This window comes from Photinus pyralis, unplaced genomic scaffold, assembly GCF_008802855.1.
Source record: "Photinus pyralis isolate 1611_PpyrPB1 unplaced genomic scaffold, Ppyr1.3 Ppyr1.4_LG6, whole genome shotgun sequence".
Classification (NCBI taxonomy): Eukaryota; Metazoa; Arthropoda; class Insecta; order Coleoptera; family Lampyridae; genus Photinus; species Photinus pyralis.
Window position 1 is genome coordinate 8,107,434 of NW_022170663.1, and position 22,208 is coordinate 8,129,641.

Here is a 22,208-nt window from a genome sequence, read left to right on the forward strand (position 1 = left end):
AAAAAAAAATTCTTATAGAATGTGGACTGTAGAATCCATAATTTCAAACAGTTTCAAGATTGGGCTACTAATTCAAAAGTTACAGCCCTTTGAATTTTCTTTCGAAATTGGTTTCTAGTCTATAACTTTTGATCGAGAAGTCTGATCGAAAAAGTAGGAATTGTTTTGGATTCTACGCACCAAAATTAATAAGAAAAAGTGTTTTCCCGAGAAATTTTGGTGTAGTCGATTTTTGGTAAAAAAAAGGAAGGTAATACACTGCCTTTTTTTGAGGCGCCAAAAAAAATTGTCTCAGATCGACCCGGAAAAAAATTTTTCTTATAGAATGTGGCCTGTAGAATCCATAATTTCAAACAGTTCAAACATTGGGCTACTAGTTCAAAAGTTACAGCCCTTTGAATTATCTTTCGAAATTTGTTTCTTTTCTAGTCTATAACTTTTGATCGAGAAGTCTGATCGAAAAAGTACGAATTGTTTTGGATTCTACGCACCAAAATTAATAAGAAAAAGTGTTTTCCCGAGAAATTTTGGTGTGGTCGATTTTTGGTAAAAAAGGAAGGTTATACACTGCCTTTTTTTGAGCCCCGAAGAAAAAATTGTCTCAGATCGACCCGGGAAAAAAATTTTCTTATAGAATGTGGCCTGTAGAATCCATAATTTCAAACAGTTCCAAGATTGGGCTACTATTTCAAAAGTTACAGCCCTTTGAATTTTCTTTCGAAATTGGTTTCTAGTCTATAACTTTTGATCGAGAAGTCTGATCGAAAAAGTAGGAATTGTTTTGGATTCTACGCACCAAAATTAATAAGAAAAAGTGTTTCCCCGAGAAATTTTGATGTAGTCGATTTTTGGTAAAAAAGGGAGGTTATACACTGCCTTTTTTTGAGGCGCCAAAAAAAAATTGTCTCAGATCGACCCGGAAGTATTCGAATACTAAATATTTGTGAAAGTATTTGAGTTACAAATACAAATACTGCTTCCATAAAAGTATTTAATTACAGAGTATTTGAATACTTTAAAGGATTATTTGAATACTAAAAAGTATTAAAAAATCAAATACTGCCCAGCTCTGCATATATCTACTCCCGCATCGCCACAAAAAGATTGTATTTTCGACCATTTTCTAAGGACATACAATATCCTGCAACAGCACTGGATTGGGGTTACATAAATTTTAAATTTCCTTACAAGAAAAATTGTATTGGTGACAATTTGTGAGATCTTGCATGTCATTCGATTTTTCTTGTAGTCAATCCTTGGATATTTTCCATCTATTATTAGAACCTATTTGGCTATTTGGTTAACCACGAGTAATCGTGATTTTCATGTCAAAAGCAAGTAGCAAATTGTACCGATTTCAGGAAATCGTGTACACTCTACGGTGTAAAAATCCTGATCCAATAAGTGTCATTTAATGCAAATCCACGAGGAATGCTGAGATCGACGGTGTTATAATGCCCATATTGAGCACTCACGAATGTGAATCTATGTACTTGGAACTGGGATACACAGACACCTGTTAAACAGCGGAAATAAAACCCATTTAAGGATAATTTACTATTGTCTTCCTAGAATTTCATCATTCCTTTGAAATGGAATTATTTCCTCGATGTTTCTTACATGAGGGGACAAAGATTACCTTCAATGCCTAAAAATTGCTACCATTTTCCTTAATTTCCACAAATTTACAAATAATTTCTCCGAATTAACGTGAAATGAGTACCTAACGTTACTTCCCTATAGAATCTTGTATTTCCTCTGAATTTCTTCAAAATTTCTTCGGAATTTCCTCTAATTTTGTCCATTTCCTACACATTTCGTAGATATTTCCTTGAAATTTTCTGTATGAGGGACAAAAATTTTCTTTGTGATCACTCGCTTCCATAGCCTTCTCATTCTCTTACTTTCCTTGTAGTACCTCGATAAAATGTTCCAGAAATCCGTATTTGTTATTATTTCCCTGATTATTTCCTCTCTTCTTTCCTTCTACACCATTTATCTGTGTCTGTTTCTCTCTTCTGCACATTCTCTATCCCACTACTCTTTTCTTTTCCTCTCTCCTCTCCTTCAATTATTTTCTATCCATGTTATTGCTTTTTTAATACTCTCCTTCAAACTATTCCATTGCTCCTCTGTACTCACTCCTACTTCTTCTCCCTGTTCCTCTGGTCTCCTTCCCTACAGTGTCTTGTCCATAACTGTATCTCCCTTCGTCTTTGTGTCTTTTTATTTCTTTATCTTCTTATCTTCCCTTTTATACTCAATTGATGATCCGATTCTATCCTTATTCCTACCTTGCATTCATCAATTTCTTCCAGTATTTTTTTCATTTACGTCTGCGTGATAAATTACCGACCTCACTCTTTCTCCCAAGTATATGAATTGCTCGCTCCCCTCTATATTTCCGTTTAAAATTCTCGAACCTCTTTTTTCTGATAATTCCAGTAACACTTCTCCCTCTCCGTTGCATTCTTTATCTCTTGAGTTACTATCTTGTGTTCCTCTTCTCATCTCCACCCATTTTCCGTTAATTCCTTGGTCTATCATTAAAATCTCCCCTTAATATTAACCCCTCCTCTCTTTCATCTACCATATTTTCTATTTTATTTTGGAAAAATGTTAAATATGCTGGACTCGTTTTTGGCATAGATATGTATAGAGATTTTAAAAGCATTATTTCTAACAAAGTCACTATTATTTTTTTTCCCTCCACTTCCACTCGTCTGACCTGTATCTCTTCCTACTCTACTACGAATTATTTCCTGAGATGCTATTTTTGAAGGTGCGTAACAATAACATGTGACAATTGGTCTATTTTTCATACGCAGACCTTTAGTGGTGCAAAGTAAAAACTTGAAAGTGGGGGGGGGGGACGTTCTATTCTTCACGGTCTTTTAATTAAAGGGGTGGATGAACACACGTCCTACCCGTGATAGTATTCCCCTTATACCTCAAGAACGGATTGTCGGAAGAGGGTACTCACAAAGGTCGATTGAGACGTCTGCAAGAAAAATATCCATTGACCAAAACAAAAGCTATTTCGGTTTAAAACCAGGTGCCAAATTCTTGACAGAATTGCTTCCTAGCTGAAACCAAAAATTGCCAACATATGTACGCACTTACAGACGGGAAAAATTTATTCTTTAAAAGTTGCTTAAAATGATAAGAAAGTTTGATGTTGCACATGCGCAACTCGATTTTTTGCGCATGCATTTTGTTTTCTTTTATTAGGAGGACCTACCATCCAAATTTCGTTTTAATTGTTCCATAAATAAGAAAATTCCATTTCTGCGCATGCGCAACACGATTTTTGCGCATGTATTTTGTTTGCTTTTATTAAAGGGACTTACCATAGAAATTTCGTTTAAATTGCTTCAGAAACAATATCGTTGCGTTTTGCACATATGCAACACAATTTTTTGACTTTGACAATTTTTTTCTCCGTTTTTTGATAATATAACCCGGCCCAATTTTTTGTAGGTTGTACACAGGAAAATAAGGTCTTCCAAATAATAGAATAAAAATTTTAGGTTGCTATTTGAAAAAAAAAGTTGCCGTTACGGCGCTCCAAAATTTTTTTTCAAAAATCCGGCCCGTTATTTTTCTGTTCGGTATGCCTAAAACATATATACAAAATTTCAACAAAATCCGTCGAGCCGTTTTCTCAGAAAATTGCCAACAAACGTACGTACTACGTACGTACATACAGACGGAAAAAAATTTTATTCTTTAAAAGTTGCTTAAAATGGTCTAAAACGTCGACATTTGATGAAATTTTGAAATGTTAAAAAAACGGCTATCGCAATAGCTACCTAGCACATGCTAGGAAGCTAAAAATGCGCTTTATCTGCACATAACATACATTCAAATAGTACGCTTTTGTAAAGGAAAAAATTTACAGCAATTTATTAACACCTAATAACTAATACATGTCATTAGGAACGGGGTATCAATGTGTAGGATGTCGCCAGGTAGTTTATTACCCTTTCAAGTAATGAGATATCATCTTTGAGTTTTAAGTGCAAGTTGAGTTGCCTATCTGTACGTTAGCGCTTTCCTTTTTTTCTGAAAATCCCGGAATCTATTTTTTTAAATATACGCATTATTATAATAGATGGAAATGATATCTTTAAGTGCCGACGTAGAAAATACTGTGACATTTCCAAATTGGTGCTGTACGGTTTTCTACTCTCATTACAACGGCTGCTATTTAAGAAAAACGATTTTTCTATTCATGGATCTAACTGAAAAACTAAGACCGATATGTTTACTTTTTTTAAGTGCCGACGTTCTTTTTATCATTGCATAGAATATCCGCTATCGAGAATTTGTTAGATTTCAACTACAAAATAGCATAATTTCATAAGTACGTTTGGCTTTTCAAATATGGCGGATTGACTACAGAGGAGCCTATAGGCAACACACTATACACTCCAATCGTGATCCTGGTAAACGGTAAGTACTTCTTTTTATATTCTTCCATAGTCTATAGCTGTACATCTTTAATTATTATCTATATTCAAAGCTGGTCTTTAGCTCTGTGAGTTTATAGCAACTCCTTAATGATCATGAAAGAAACTAGGTACAGTTTGGCACTTGTACCCTTCCATAACTACCACTAAATAAAACCAATTTAAACTGTTAAATGTTTTATTATCATTTCAAGACAAATAAAGAACAATGATATAAGTAGGTACAAAAGTAAAAGGTAATACGTCTTTTTGAAATACAGTAGATACATAATATTTGTAAAGATCTATGAAAGTTATCTGACTTCTATAATAAGTGGTCGTAACAACTCACAATCAAATCGATTATTGCTTGATAATACTATCATTTTAAAGCGGCATACAAAACACACAATCTTTGCAATCACGCTGTGTAAACACGCAATAATAAGTAGATTTTTTCTTAACAAACAAGCGACACTCATCAAGCTTATACAATATCAACAGGGTTTATAGTTTAGAGAGATTTATTCACGACGTGTCGTCTACTATGCGCAGATTCTTTACAAATAGCTGTAAATCGTCAGATAAAAATGGTGTCACATATAAAAGTATTCAATAAATCTAAAAATTATTTAACAAAACTAAAAGTGAGCAACTAGTCATCATTGGTGTTGTACGTTCTGTATACCTCGCTTTCCCCAATACGCGTCTAGGTCAAACGGTTCGAAATTCTTCAACATTTCAGGCTCCTGCTCGCGATAATAGGTCGCCGTATTACCCGCGTTCCTACCGACTTCCTGCGAAACCTTACTCCAAGATTCCTGAATGAACTTAATAAGGTCGTCGTGTTGCGATGAAGACGGTCGTTCTATAGGCGGTACCCTCACGTAATTAGGCCTTCTGCTGTTCCCATTGATAGGGGCCGCATTCATCCTTGGACCACTGAGAAAAACACACCTTTTGTATTAACTTCTACATGCAAAGTAATACGTTCTTTACTCACCTCATGCTTGTAGAGATTGTTAAAAGGTTGAAATAATTAGATGGTGTGTCATTTACTGCATTTCTTGTTAAAACTTAAAATGTAAATAATAAATTAATAGATTAGTGATGTTTGGGTTATGGTTTCCATTAAAAAAACTGTGCTGTATGGTGGCTCCATCTATTCTGTTTTGACAGCTGTCCGCGAACTTGAAACGTAAATGCTATGTTGTCACGTTTAACAAATTGTTTAAATACTAAACAACCATTTTTGCGTATATTAAACTTGATATAATAATTATATAAAATGTAATATTCAATCAGTGCACTCATTTGAAGCTCATGTAATGGGCAACGATGCCTTTGAGGGTCATGCGCATTTAGGCAACTTTAATATCATTGAAGTACGTAGGGTTGCAGCTAACCCTTTAGACTTTGCAGAATTAATTTTAAAAAAGAGGACCTGGGATATTTTCGGGGAGCCGTTTTCTCCCGGATGATTTTCTTATATTTAATTAGCGTGTTAACTAACAAGAAATTGGCCCCCTTGAAGAAGGGCAGACCCAAGGAAGAATACATTGACCAAATAATGGTTGACATGGGCTGTACCTCCTACTTGAGATTGAAAAGGTTTGGTGAAAATCGGGAAGGAGGGAGAACTCTAACATCTTATCTTTCTCCATTTCCATTCAAACTCCCTTTTCTCTTCATCCCCTTCCGAAATCTCATCATCTTCTACGTATCTACATTTAGCTCCATTCCTTTCTTTCCCATAATACATCTCCATTCTTTCCATCATTTCCTCCATCGTTGCCGTTATCACTGTGTCGTCCTTCGTGTATGCCGGGGGCCATATCTTTCTTCTTCCTACTACGATCCCTCTACCTTGGCACTGTCTTAGTACTTTTTTCCGTGTCCCTTATGTAGAGATTCAATAAGGTTGGGCCTCGGGTTGGGCTATGTGGGCATCCTTGTTCTAGTGTTGACGTGTCAAAAATACTTCAGACTCCTTCCCTTCTATTCTCACCCTCAATTTTAATTATCCATACAGTTCTTTGATTCTGTTCTTTAACTTCTTGTCTATTTTCTCTTCCCGCTATGTCAAACGCTGCCTTTAAGACAAACGCAAACACCTTTCCGCCTTTTTTCCTTTTCAACAATCTGTGTAATACCACAGAAAACATATCACGTATCCCATTTGTGTCATCCTCTTCTGCATTTCTATTTTTAACCTTTTAATGAGTACCATTGCGTAGATTTTATACGCCATCGTCACTATCGTGATTTCCCTATAATTTTCCACATAGTCTTTGTCGCCCCTATTGAAAATTGGCACCATTACCCCTTCCTTCCATTCTTCCCATACCTTGTTTACTAGATTCCTCATCCTTTACTCGATCCGACCTGTGGCGAAAATCTAAGCCTCATTTCCTATCTCGTCCCTCCTTGTTGCTTTTCTTTTTTCGGTCTTTTTAGTTGCTACTCGATCTCTTTTCTTGTTATCTCAACTTCCTCTCTTCCTACCTATGTCATAGCCTCCTCTTTCTCCTACTTTCCTTGTAGTACCTTGATAAATAGTTATTTGTACAACTAGAGAAGAAAGTGAAGTTTTTCAACTCGAGTTCAAAGTCTTACCTTTGAATATAAAATTTATATTCAAAGGCTTTACACATGAGCGTAACGAGTGTGTCAATTGAACGAGAGCTGAAAAACACTTTCTTCTCAAGTATTACCTACACATTTTTTTTTGAAACTACAATCAAAATTGAAAAATTATCGTATGCAATAATGAACTTTGACACATAGCAATCTAGACGCGGGCAATTTTAAATGTCATTATTAATATTAACGCAGCAGTTGTTTTTTACTTTCCTCGCTAGAGAGGAAAATCACATTTTCTTCACCCTTTTTAAAAACGAAAGTAGGTAGTCGTTTCTAAAGTAGTGTCAGAAAAATGTTATTTCCATTCCTCTAATTTTATGTCCCTCCCAATTGTTCTATTTTACGTTTTTCCTCGGTTTAGCACCTTCTAAAAATCTTTATCTGTCTATTTCACCGATTTGCTCTTTATTAAAATAATATTAGGATATCAAACTAAAGATACTGTGGTGACATACAACTACGGTTAGACAACACACCTTACATCTGAGATAATAATCAAATACGAAACGCTCTGTGATAATGTGTTACTTGCATCGCGCACTCCAAGCTTTTGTTTCGAGTACCGTTACTGAATCATATTTCTTTGTTTTGTATACTGTATCGCTGATTATGTCGTTATATTATGTTATTAAGTATTTATTTATATACCTACTCATGCGAGAGAGTACTATCAGCGTGCTGTTTCCCTGTGCAATTTGACTAAACGTTTCATATGTGGAGAGAGTACCTCATACAGTTCAGTTTTTTCGCTGTACATGTTACTCTCTCGTGCCCGCTGCTGAACAGTGCGTAAGCAATACGAGGAAAGGGAGTCTTCAACTTAACTACTATTCAGTTTAGTATGTGATATCTAGATGTGAGATGTTTAATGATTAATTTCATGGAAAGTTGTCTTACTCCTCTTGATCGTTTTAGAATAGATTGCGGCATTTGCGGTCTTGGGATTAATGATTAATTAGGGCTAGGATTTTGATGATTTTGTATCTTTTTTTCTGAAAGTCTGAGAGATTGCTCTGTTATATATAAACTTGTTTCAGGATAAATTGAATCAAATGACAGCAACTTGTGCATTTTTTTGAGCAATGGGTCATTTTTTGCTAATTTTTACGCATTTTTTGGAGTTTTTGTGTGTTTTACTTTGAATTTTTTGCATTTTTCAGGAATAGCGCTAATTTTTTTATATTTTACGGTATTTCTCTTGGCCAACTTATAAACCTTTGTTAAAGTTTTATTTTTCATGCAGTCTTATATTTCTAAAACACAATGCAATATTTTTCTTTTCTCGGTAGTTCCGGGTAAAGTCACTAGATATAGAAAGTACCGCAATCATCCGCCATTTTTGGGCAAATTTGCTGCCAACTTAAAAAAATTGACAAACGAAATCTGAATAGCTGTCATTTTTTATAACCTAACTTCATAGTACTGTCATGTTTTATAAAAATATGTACAGATATCTCCAAACAGGTGGAACAATCCCTAACATTAAAGTTACTAGAATCTGGTAACTTCCGCCATTTTTGGGCAAAAATCATGCGTTCTCTCTCTAACACACGAGCCCAATGGATTGCGGTACTTTCTATATTTAGTGACTTTAGTTCCGGGTATCTTTACCTGTTTAGAAATGAAGCCTAAAACCTCCATTATAAACTAAATGCGTAGTCCTTAAGTCATCCACAAACGAATACCCATTCCTCACTAAGGGATTAAATTTCTTTGGGATGCGGTAAGTGAGTCAGTACCTTACATAGGTACCTAGTTTCTACGACTGGCCTGGACAGGGTGGAGATGAACCACCAATGAAATTCATGTCTTATCTTACCCAATTGCTTCTTAACATAATTTTGCGGTCTTATTCAGCTTCATCAATAAATTTATTTGTTATTTAAAATGTCATCTTTTTAAATTTTTATGTCATTTTTGTGAGATTTTTAAGTCATAATTGCATTTTTTATGTTGCATTTTCGCTGATTTTTAACGTCATTAAAATCCTAGCCCTAATGATTATTAAGGGCGGAGGTTTGAGGATTGAAGCTTAAAGCATAAAACGTTCGTTGTTCAGGTTTGAGATGTCTTGTTTCGGGATTAAAATTTTAGTGTTTATGGGTTTTTAAAATTTTAGACTATAAAATTTTTGGAAAAATTGGAAAGAGCAAGCATCAATCCAAGACGTACAATTCGTGTTGATGCATTTTCTGGTTGCAGAGAAAAAAAAATAAGAAAAAATGTAGTTACGGGAATTTTTTTGAGGGTAACTTCTAAACGAAACACTCTTGATCTTAGTTTTATTTAAAAACCATGTTTTGCGTAACTCCTCGTATTGGTGGAATTCCAAGGGCCATTAACAGAACTTAATTAGTAATTAGGTTTATGAAATCTCGAAAAGTCCTCAACTCGGTCCTCAATTACATTCATGTACGATTTCGGTTTGAATTTTTACTTGCTGAAGTTACTTACATTACGGCAATGAACGTGGAACCTAATAAATACATTCGTTTTAGTATCCCGAAGGAAACCGAAACAATGTAGCGAATTCCTGACATCATTACACTCACCCAGGGATTCCAGATTAACTGAAAGTAAAATAAAACCAACACAGGCCGTATCGATCTTGTTCAAAATAAATTTAATGTATGCTGCAAAATTAACCCCCGGAGGATCCAAATGGGGCTTTTTCCAAAACTAAACGTGAATAATGTACATTCATAAAGATGCGTGTATCATTTATTTATTCATATAATAAACCCAACAAAGTAACATTAAAAAATCTAATGGTGTTTTGATAAATTTGTTCCCAACACAATAATATGCTTAACAATTACTGTAATATACAGCGGTATTCTAAAGATTTCCAGTTTAGAACAGAATTATTGCCGTTGCTGTTATTATCGCCTATGCTACATGTTTTAGCGCGCATTATCATCAAGTCTGTTCTAATACTTGGTCTTCTTACATTTGGCGTTACGACACCGCAAGCGTCACTCAATCTTCTTTTCACCGATAACGTGTACTTTTTCGAATGGTGCGACGGTGCCGGCGGCGGCAGGGGGCACGGCGATCCAAAACTGGCGCTGACCCTTTTGTGGTGGTTCGGCGCCATCTCCAAGGGAAGGTTGGCAATCAGAAACAGTTCGTAGAATACGTCGTCCACCTGGTGGTTTTTCTTCGCCGACGTTTCTATAAATGCACAGCACTCTTGGTTTGTGCAGTAGGCTTTGGCTTCTTCTGGAACTACGGTTCTGCAACAAAAACTGTGTTTCAATACGGAACGAACAACGTCACGTGCGGGATAAGCGATGCAGGTGTTTTATCACTTCTTCTTCGGTTATTTTGAAAGAGAGCGTAAGGTATGTAGTATAATGCGGAAAAATGTTTAATGCTGTGCAAGAAGTTTCTACGCATGGAATTTCGAGTTTAAAAAGTTTGTTTTATCAAGAACGAAGAAATAATACCAAGAGAAGATTTACCATCCGAGCAGCCACAACGTGAAGTGTTCTCTTCGAGTCAGTTGTGCTGTATTAAAAGTGAGTTTTTGTTTTGTTTCTGAGAAGAATCAGTTAGATTCGTGTGTTTCGCCGAACAACGCATATTTCTTGTTCTGGTCAGTTTATTTGATTATTATTAACAGAACTGTGAGGGTTAAGTGGAAGAGCAGATGTGTGGTCATGTACCCCATCTGAACTGCGCCCCATTGGATGGTGTCAAAATTATGTTTTTTTTTCTTTCTATTATGTTTTATATATATTTTATACACTATCCAATAAAAGACAATTTATTATTATTATTATAATATTTGAGATCTCTTTTTGTAGTATAATGCGTTTGTATACGTTAATTGAATATTAAAGTGACGTCATTTAATATGACATTTGTTCTGTTCTGTGCGTTGGAGAGTCCTAGAGAAAGAATGTCGCAGTAATATCTTAATTCTACTCCAAACCACTGAATAAGCGTGAGGTCTTGGTTGTCGTGAAATGCAAGTTTGGCATATTTGATCGTAAGTGGGTTTGGTTTATTACCATAGCTCTTATTTAATTGGTCGAACAGAATTGACGATGCGAATTACTGATTAAAGATGTCCGTTCTGGTTAATAAGAAACCATGTTGTAGGCTTTATTTAATCATTAATTAAGGATGAGTTATTATTCGCGTTTGAGTTAGCGATGCGAACAGTGTGTTGTCCACAGTAGGTTCTAGGTTGCGGGAGCATTTTAGCAATACAGTTCAGAGTAAACTAAAGATTCGCGACACTTCTAAGTAAATTTAATTAAAAGATTTTGTTTTGGAATCCACACTTAAAAAGCGATTATATTCATTTAGAAAGAGTAAAAACGGGTCTATTGAGAAGAAACTATTTACACGGCAGATAGAAAAACTGAGAAGAAAAGAAGCAAGTGCAGACAAAACCAAATTACAGGAGGAACATGATAATTCAAAGCAAAAAGCATATTATTCCAAATATATGGAGAAAGGAAAGGGTCAGAGGAAATTAAATAACAGAGCAAAAGGTAGAAACGGAGCGGAATTGAAAAAAAGCTTAAAAAATGTCAGAAGAAATAGAGATGTTAGCAGAATAGGTGCACGAGGATAGTTGAAAGGAAGTAGGTATGTCAAAGTATTAAAGTAAAGGAGAAAACAGAAGACCCGGAAAAAGGGGAAAATAGTGAAATTGGCGTAAGTATTGAAACGGAAGAACATTGCAAGAAAAAAGCACAATAGGACACGAAAATGTAGATATTTATAAGAATTCCATTGCATAGAAGACAATAAAGAAAACTGCAGAATAAAGATACTGGAAATCTAGAGGAATCTAGAGAGTGCAAAGTGGAACTTTTGCGGAGAGGAAATTAAGTTTATGACGTGTATGAAGGTGGTGGGGTGAAAAAATAAGGGAAAAAACGAAGAGAAAGAAGTTGTAAATGAGATTAATTGAAAATAAAAACTCTTATGAGATGGAAGGGAATAATGATCAAAAGGACACTCGGAACAAAAGGAAAGAAATTAAGGTAACATGGATAGATGTGAAATTCAAATATCTCCAAAACGGTCAAAGATAGCCATAGATAATGTCTATGATCTAAGAATCTTAAAAAATGGGAGTTTCTATTTAGAATAAGGAAGTTTGTATGTATTTCCGGTATAAGCGGATGTATTAGAAAACTTTCATTATTTAAAAAAAGTACTTCTTTCTCATATACGGCAGATTTTCCCTTTAAAAGAGAGACCCTGTATACAATGTATGTCAACAAATATACAGGCTGGTTCAAATTTGAGGGCCACCATGATCTCGTAGACTGTAAGAGATAGATAGGTAGTTTAAATTTGCGGTTTTTTATTAAAAAAAAATTTACATTTTTGAAATCAGTAAAAAATGCTCCGTCAAATGACACAAAAAGTAAAAATGACTTCTATAAGAAAGAACAAGGTCGATGATGGTTAACCGTAGGCGAAACGTCAGACTTAAAATTGAAAACTAGCATCTAATAAGTGTCATTTAGTTTGAAATACCTTTTTAAATATCTTCGGAAAAGAATAAAACAATTTTTGCAAAATTTTGTTTTTTTAGAATATCTCCGAAAGTAGTCGAAATTTTTACAGTTTCAAAACGGTATTTTGTTACACATCTGATTTAAATATATGAATATTGCCCCGTATACACCATCAATTCAACCACCCACATTTTCAAGAAAAAGGGCAGCAACTGTCGCCGGGTCTACATTGTAGTTAAAGGGAATTTGTGTATATAAAAGATTACATTATTATTTACATTCTATTTTGATCATGAAATTATATTAGGTCAAAGGACGGTATTATATATAAGATGCGGACAGATGTAGAGTAGAGTAGAGTAGAGTAGAGTATATTTTTATTTTCACTATATATACAGTACATGCAGTGAGTCCGCATATATAAATGGAAAATATGTCAACAGTTACAATATAATGTAAAATAATAAAACGGTACAAACAAATATGATAAAATTATAAAATTTATAGAAGATTACAGTATGCAGTTATAATGTAAGGTCCGCGACAACGCCATATTATGTAAAGAATTCATTAATGGAATAATATTCAGCATTAACTAAGAAGGACTTTAAGGTGTTTTTGAACTTATTGATATTGTTTATGTTTTTTAGATCGGTTGGCAAGCAATTGAAAAAATTACAGACGTTATTATGACTACTTTTTTGGTAATATGTCGTTTTATGCTTATGAGGTAGCAAGTTATTTTTAAATCGAGTGTTGTGGTTGTGAGAAAGGGAATTAAATTGTTTTTTATTCTGATAAGCATATTTTATGATTTCATAAATGTACAGACATGGTACCGTTAGAATGTTTAATTCTTTAAACCTGGATCGGCATGTGGCACATATTTTTGCAGCTTAAATATTCTTAATAGGTTGGGAGATTGCCCCCATTGAATTATTGCAAATCTTATATGGCTTTCAAAACAAGCAAAATATAATGTTCTGAGGGTTGTACTAGAGCATTTGTGTGCTAGGGATTTTATTGCAAAAATGGACGACGATAGTTTTTTACATAAGTTATCTATATAATGGTCCCATTTAAGGTTTTCATTTAAATTTATGCCTAATGTTTTTGTATTTTGCTCTAGTTCAATCTTCGAGTCCTTATAGATAATGTATTGGGGAAAGTCATGTTTAGATCTAGCTGTAACAAAAGGAACGCATTTTGTCTTGTTTATATTTAGACACAATTTATTAGTTTCCATCCATTCTAAAATAGTATCCATAGTTGTACTAAGAATTGGTTGGATATCGCTACTTTTTGGACAGGTAATTAATATATTATTGTCGTCCGCATATGTAGTGATGTGAATGTTAGAGTTGTAAGTAAAAAGATTTAGCAGATCGTTTACGTATATAATGAACAGTGTTGGTCCCAATACACTCCCTTGAGGCACGCCCATTTTAACTTTCAATCTATTTGATAGGACAATTTCGTTGTTTTCAGTTAATCGTACTGTTTGGTATCTATTCTCTAAATATGATTGAAACCACTCCAAACACGCACCCCGTATACCGTATCTTTCCAGTTTTTCCAACAGAATTGTATGGTCTACGCAATCGAAAGCCTTGCTCGTATCTATGAAAACTCCTAACGGAATACATTTATTATCAATGGTTTCGACTATTTTGTTGATAAATGCGAAGAGTGATGTTTCTACGCTTTTGTTTCGCATAAAGCCGTGCTGATTATCATTAAGAAGGTTATTTGTTACGAAAAACGCCATTAATTTATCATTAATAATGATTTCAATAATTTTTGAGAAAGAAAAAACTAAGCTGATGGGTCTGTAATTTTGAAATTCACTTTTATCGCCTTTCTTAAAGAAGGGAAGTACTACTGCGTGTTTTAATTTGGTTGGAAATTTAGAGAATTTAAAAGTTAAATTTATTATATGAGTAAGAGGACTTAAAAGACTATCTTCACAATTTTTTATTAGTCTGTGAAAAAAAAATTACTCATATAATAAATTTAACTTTTAAATTCTCTACATTTTCAACCAAATTAAAACACGCAGTACTTCCCTTCTTTAAGAAAGGCGATAAAAGTGAATTTCAAAATTACAGACCCATCAGCTTAGTTTTTTCTTTCTCAAAAATTATTGAAATCATTATTAATGATAAATTAATGGCGTTTTTCGTAACAAATGTAGCTTAAGACGGTGTGTAAATGCAGTGCGGAAACCTTAAAGAAGAATTTCATAAAATTTGTTGAGGACCGAGAAATTATTAGATCGTTGAAGGTGATTGCGGTGGCTGCAAAAAGCTGAACTATTAAAGAGAATCGTAGAATCGTAAATGTTGATTGGTATACCACAATTTACTTAGCGGAAGTTATCGACGAAGTAAAAAGAATCGGAATAGACAAATTATTCTCGATCATGACAACGCCAGAACTCAGTCAGTGCATCAAAGCGTTAATTGCGACCGAAACTCTCAATTAATGGCCCTTTGTACTGAGTTCCCTCGATTTATCAACGTGCGATTTTTCTTTTATTTGCAAAAATCAAAAATAAAATGTGCTTCTCGTGGCCTGAAGCACCTGTTGAAGGGTTCGTGGCACTAATTTCGAAAGCATCCGTTTCATAGTGGAAAAAACTCTTCGTAAATTGGTTTGATCGAATGTAAAAAGGTGTATTGAGTATTGACATCAAATGCGACTATCTCGTGAAGCAATAACATTACTGAATTGTAGCTAATGTAATTTTTTTCCAAGCGTTTATTGGTTATTATCTGAAGGTGTTTTAATCGGATGGATATGAATTTTATTCATAAACATTCATAAACATCTGAAAACATCTTAGTGTTTGTGTAAAAGTCATAACGTTGCAGATTCTCATTACCTATTAAAATTAATTTCGCTCATCCCCCTAGTATGCAAAAACTAATATCAGTTACTGCAGACTTGTTTACTCAACAAAGTCTACTAGGACTAGAACTGCAAATAGTAAATCACTTTGTAGAGGATGCTGTAAATACCTCAATGGGAAATTATTTAAATTGAGAAAATTTGAAATTGGTTGCACTCGTATATCAACTAAAGGTAAGGCATACGAATCTCATCTAAAACATGACCAAGAAATGTGAAGTATCCATCCTTCAGATTTCAGTATGCCCATCAATCAAATTCTCCTACTCGCGCGAATTTTATCCTATTTTAAATAAGTATTAAGAGTCTTGTTGCCTGAACACACATTGAATAATTTTATTTCATTTTCATGCCAACTTTGCTAGGAAATTTTAGTTTCCCCGACAGTGGCAGTAACAGTCCTGACTATTTTTCCTGCCTCTTGTCAGACACCTGTCAAAACTGACATATTAATATTAATAAATTAATTAAAAAGAGCAAATCATAAATTTATGGCACTTGTTTACTGTCTGCCATTCTTTGGTTTTTTATTTTATTTATTTTTCATTTAAGCGACTTGGTATCTCTTACAGTTTACGAAATCCTCATAGTGAAAATGAAAAAAAATCACACCTGTACGCTTATGATATAATTAAGTTAGATAAATCCCTACGAGAGGATGAGAAACCCGGTGAAAAGGACTAAGAAAAAAGTCAGCAATGCAATCAACTTTAAAATAGTGTATACAGTTTATACTGTCGATGCGTTGTTTTTCACGATTTTGCGGCATGGCGATTAAAATTAAAATTCGGTGAGAAAATCGACTCTATTAGACAGACTGAAATGCTAACCCCAAACGTGTATTTTCTCTGTGAGCTTCCACCTCACAAAGGCTGATTACTGCCCATTTCCATCCCGAGATCGGCGCGCTGAACATCGATGAGCTGAAAAAACTGGAATCGAAATTGTGAAAACTCATTCCACATTAGAAATCAAATATTAAACAAGCTACGTGGCGGCGTAAAGCACATTTCGACAGTATAAATTAATCTCTGGGCGCCAACTGAGCTTTTGTTATGGGGATAAAATCGCAATCTAAAGCTCGCGTAGTTTACGACGGAAACGCCGGAAAAAAGATACCTACCTACTGAGTGTGTAAATCCAACGGTGGCTTACTTAAAGAGCCTCAGCATGAGTTGTTCACCTGGGGCCTGTTACGAGCTTTTAAAAGCTTCACCTGTTATACTACTCTTTTGGTGCCTTCGGCCTTTTTTTAATGTTTAATAAGGGTTGGCGCGTGATGTACTAAAGTTCTAAGTCCCAACTTAGGTGAATATTAAAGTTGCAATGAAAAAAATAGGGATCTGGAGAGAACTCACGAAGTTGATACAGCTTCCGCGTGACAAACTTGACATGACAAGATACCTAAATCCATCATGGAACATGTTGTTTCTATAGATAAAAAATTGGCTTTTTTACGAGTATTAATTAGTAATAATTTTTTTCTAAAGTTAGAGTTTATAAGAGCTTTTTCTAACTTTTTCATTTTTGGTCGTTAGCATCTGCGTGTTTTGCGTAGTTTCCGTTTCTGAAAAGGTATATATTCTGTCACAATAATTATTTTCGAAATCCGATGTTGGAATTGGCCGTCCAATAATTTTGATTGCAGAAGTACTTCCCTTTGTACAATTATAATCTAAACGTTCACCAATTTTTATGTTAATAATCCTATTTCAGAGATGACATTAATTGCATTCGTAGGAGTATTATTTTTAGTGCATGTTTGCAAATTTATGTACCTGAGAATTGGGGCCCGTGAATTAATTGATTAATAAATTATTTCGATAAAATATAGACCACCGTTTATTAAAAATTTCTGATTTTCCGCCGAAGGGTGAATTTTAGTGAAAATATGCGAACTACATTTTTTGTAGGAAATTTTCTTCTCTTTCACCGTATATATTTTCGAAAAATGCATGGTTTTGGAGATATATGCGAAAAACCGATTTTGGTTTTTTGATTTTAAAAAGCAGGGAGTTTTGAAAAAAATCAAAAATGTTTGAAAGAAATTCAAAGAGTTTTAGAAGACTTTAGGGAGTTTTAGGTCGCGTTAAAGTATTTCATGCAGCTTTGGAAAGATTATAGAACTTTAAAAGCCAGAAAATTTTATAGGATTTCGGTATTTTCGGAGTTTCAGAAAATTATAAGGAACGTAGCTTTATGGAAACGCTGCCAACACTTTCAAAAAATTAGTTTTACTGGTGCATTTAAGTGGCTCAGATGTTCGCAGGTCATTTTGAAAATTCTTCTAAAGACCTCCGAAAAGTTATGTGAAAAAGAATCAAGTCATCAGAAAATTTCGTAGAAGATCAAAATTTTCTAGGGAGTTTCAAAGAAAATTTGGAGATAGTTTCGAATACTTTGGAGGATTCTTGTGTAGTGTTTGTTTCAGAGAGTCTTATGGAGTTTCGGACAGTTTGAGGAGCTTTGGCCACAGTGACTTACACGGTATCATGCAGCTTCGGAAAGTTGTCTGGAGTTTCAGAAAGTTTGGCGGAATTTCAGGGCGCTACAGAGATGTGGTACAGCAGAAACCTGTGGAACTTATTATAAAACATACATCCATATGATTTTAAATAATGAAAGATGTTAGAAAGGTTTATAGGCTTTCAAAGAATCTCCATAGCTCCATAGCATTTCAGAGACCTCCGTAGCATTTCAGACGGTCGCACACTTGTGAGTTAGTGAGTTTTACGGAATTTTAGGGAATTTCAGAAAGTTTTTACCGGCAGCTCGACGAAGTTTAGTGTGAATTCATAAAGTTTGAGAGTTCGGAGGATATTAGAATGTGGAGAGTTCAATGTTAGTTAGATGGTTTTAGAAGATTAGTCAGTGTTTCAAAGAGTTTAATGCTTTTTTGAATAATTTAAGAAACTTTCAATCGCCTAGCAACTGCGTAGTAAGCATCTGAACTGTAGTGTTCCAAAGGGATTTAGAAAGTATGGAAGATTAGCGTTTCAATGCCTTCAGACAGTTTGAGAATGATTTGTAAGTTCATAAAGTTTTATTGCTTTTTTTTGTTCAGAGGGCTCCAAAAAACTTCAGAACGTTTCAAATCTCGTGCAGTTATAGAAGCTAAGGTTTCAAAACGTTTTAGCGGAACTTTCAGGTAGTTTTTTGATGGAACTCGAATGCCATTTCTCAGAATTTTGTGCCAATACACCGTCGCGCCTTTGTATATTTCTGTTTTTTAATTTTAAACAATAATATTGATTTAATTTTTTAAAAATTTTGTTTTAGCATTTATTTTAATTTTTGGATCTTCAGTATAGGTATCATCTGATCAATTTCCAATAATATTGATTTTTTTGTATACATCCGTAGCAAAATGTTTAATGTTAATCGTAACACCTTCCACTTGCTTTTCAATTTCTTCACTCCGTAACATTCTTAGAAAATATACTTTGATCTGCTAGTTGTTCTAATTTTTGTTTTTGATTTTATCTGCTAGTTTTCTTTTTAATTTATATTTCTTTGTACTGTAAATGGGGAAGTTTGTAACTTTTTTAAATCTTACTTCACCATTTAAATTTTTAATTTGCTGGAGTTTTTATTTCATAGTTTTTTATTTCCCCTCTAAAGGTCGTGCAAGTATACTTTCTCTGTTACAATGACTCTATAGAGACAGTTTGGTCATACGGTGGTGTTATCTTCTATTGGAAATCCGCCAAATACACTTGATTGGTGGAAATTAACCTGGAAACCATGGACACAATTGCGACAACATTATTGTAACCATAGAAAAATCTACTAATTCGGTAAACCAATCAGCTCAATGATAAACTGGGAAACACATGGCCAACCTGGAGCCATACTGTCTTTATACAGTAACTGTAGTTTCTCTGGTTACAAAATTTCCCTTCTTCTGGGTGCGCACTCCCTGCACCGAACGCGACTTGGTACCTTTGCTGACAAAGGGATTTACTGGGCGTGTGATATATTTTAGGTGAAGTTTTTCTCGTGTAATTTACTTTCGACGCTTCACAGACGCTATTGAGGATTTTTTCTACAATAATTCAACCATTTTTGCTTTGTAAATTAGTAATTAAACGTTTATGCTTTTATTATATCGCCGATTTGTACGGACAATTCGTTGTCGATGAAAATTTTTGTCATACCCTCTCTTTTTGTTTTTGTGTTTTATCTGATTGCACTCCTTTCTGAGCTCGGAAACGGCTGCACCTAAAAGTTCAATGGTAAGATTTTAATTTGATCGTACTCCCTGAGGTTATCGTTTGATTGCATCTTGATTATCGATATTCCGAATTGTAATAAATACTATACTTTTTCTTTGTATTAGTCATTTAAACCATTTTCAATTCGTTATCCTTGCGGAGGTTTATTTTGATAATCATCTTCTGATCCCTTGTGTCTCTTTTTGATTTTGAGTAATGAAATCCAAAAAAAGGGGTACAAAAAGGCCGCTAAAGAGTTACATTCATATTCAATTTAATCTAGTATGGAATTAAGATATCTTCTAAGACCATGGAATTGTCTTACTTCGTAATATAATACAGCGTAACAGAAGCGCCATCGTGGCGCATTAGAGATCAATCCGAGTGTCGGTAGTGAAAACTGAATCGTGGCTTATGATGGCAAATCATTCCCAGGTCAGTTTAGATGTCTTATACGCAATATAAATTATTGTGTATGCATTTAGTAAGTATAACTAAAATAGTTAAATGTTTAAGAACAGTTTTAATTAAAGGTGGCAGCTTTTTATTCATTGCTAACGCCGATTTGTCATGCCGCAGTGCTAATTGCGTAATTTTTTGTTGCTTTATTCAATAGTATGGACTTTCAGAGTCGTTAATTAAAACGACTTTAATCGAATAGAACCTGCTAGTAGAAGGGGAATTTCAGAAATTAATTATTAAAATTGCACGGATTTGCTCTCCATAAATTATTTAGTACGCGCCATAATATTTTCCCCCGTCTCATTTCGAAAATTGAATCGATTTAACTAAGTGACGTTTATGGAATCAATATACCGAAATTGAAGTTTATGCTACAATCGCCGAAATTATTATTCCTGTCTAGACGTGATTTCTCCAATCTTAGGGCGCTGACAAACGAGAAAACTGGAATCGATCTCCTTGAAACCCCATTTAACGTTAATCCTGTCACGTATGTCGTTCAATTTTTTGAGGTATATTATTTTACTGTGGCACGTGATGAAGTTCCGTCATCTTTGAGTAGCATATTGGAATAATATTCCCTGCGAGTTGGAGAACGGCTTTATGAATAAATATCTCACCTCATTTCCTTATCACATTTATTTCCAGCTAACACCATTGGCACGCGAGGTAAATTTCTTTTGCGCGTCAGTCCTCCACTATTTGAAGCACCACCTGCGCTAAATTTCGTTTCTAATATTTGCTCTCTTAATCGAAGTGCCTCTTCGAACGTCTCACGACTATCCATGCTGAATACTATGACGAAAAGGTCACCTAAAATCAAACGAAGTTTTTAGCATCGTTAGTTTTGGAAAGGGATAGCGTATTATCGACTACAACGAGCGTTGAGTAACTTAATTTACATACGAGATAACTTTATGAGGATAATGTATTAAATAATTAGTTGAATGGTGCTATTAGGAATATCCTAGTATAGAATTACGTATACATGAGGCTGGGATTCGGTGGTGTTGGTGTGTTTTACGCTTTTCTGCTTTCTAAAGTGCGGTAAGGCGCATTTAATTTCCATTATTATGCTACGTTAGTTTTGCTGGTATGGGAAAGTAATAGGATCTCAAAAACAGAACTGAATATTGGCTTACTTTGAAAAGGAGTCACATGTACTTTGAAAAGGAGTCACATGTAACCCTAGATTGTTCACTAAAATATGATTGATTTTCATTCTTGAATTTGTCTCTTGATTACTTTTAGAAATCAGTAGAACCAAAAAGTCTTTAGTTTGTATCGTATTTGATCTCTTTGATTCAAAATCATGGAACATGCAGAATGGGCACATTTGGAAATGACTGGGGAATGATTCGTAAGGCGGGATTTAAGTGAACAAATTCGGAGGGCATAGTGGGAAAATTTTTTGAAAACAGAACAACGCCAGGATTTGGTGTCATACCCAGGAATTTTTTCTGTAAAATGAGGCAAGTGATATAACATTCTTGCCGATCCGATTAAATAATGGAACTCATTGAATCGCTCGTGTAAAATTACGTTTGCTGAGTTCGAGGATAATGCGTAATGCCGTTTTCAATCCGATTCTACTAACCATTATTAATATTTGTAAATGCCAGTTTAAGGGTTGTTTATACATTATTTAGACACAATCTATCAACGAAATAAAAATGTTCACTGTATTACGAAAATTACAACCCCCGCATTCTAAGTATTCTATAAGGTATAGTGTGAATTACTTAAAATATTTGGAAAGCTTAGAGCATACGGAAATTTACTGTTCAAGGGCAGTTTAAGGGTTGTTTATACATTATTTAAACATAATCTATCAACGAAATAAAAATGTTCACTGTATGACGAAAATTACAACCCCCGCATTCTAAGTATTCTATAAGTTATAGTGTGAATTACTTAAAATATTTGGCAAGCTTAAAGCATACGGAAATTTATTATTGAAGGGCAGTTTAAGGGTTGTTTATACATTATTTAAACATAATCTATCAGCGAAATAAAAATGTTCACTGTATTAAGAAAGTTAC

General features: G+C 34.4%; 2 protein-coding genes across 2 annotated transcripts; both read right to left on the minus strand.

Moving 5' to 3' along the window:
- Positions 1-4,636: 4,636 nt before the first annotated feature.
- Positions 4,637-5,608, minus strand: LOC116173841 (MAPK regulated corepressor interacting protein 2-like). Its single transcript, XM_031491557.1, has 2 exons — positions 5,455-5,608; positions 4,637-5,393 (listed from the first exon to the last, which is right to left on the minus strand). The coding sequence occupies exons 1-2, from the start codon at positions 5,457-5,459 to the stop codon at positions 5,114-5,116; spliced, it is 285 nt and encodes a 94-aa protein (XP_031347417.1). The 5' UTR covers positions 5,460-5,608; the 3' UTR covers positions 4,637-5,113.
- A 4,185-nt stretch (positions 5,609-9,793) lies between these two features.
- LOC116174232 (GTP-binding protein Rhes-like) lies at positions 9,794-20,979 on the minus strand (the record flags this gene model as incomplete). The annotated part of the gene is given in 2 exon segments (XM_031492125.1): positions 9,794-10,330; positions 20,787-20,979. Coding segments are annotated over 2 exon segments (614 nt in total), but the record flags the coding sequence as incomplete, so codon positions are not given.
- Between the last annotated feature and the right edge of the window lie 1,229 nt (positions 20,980-22,208).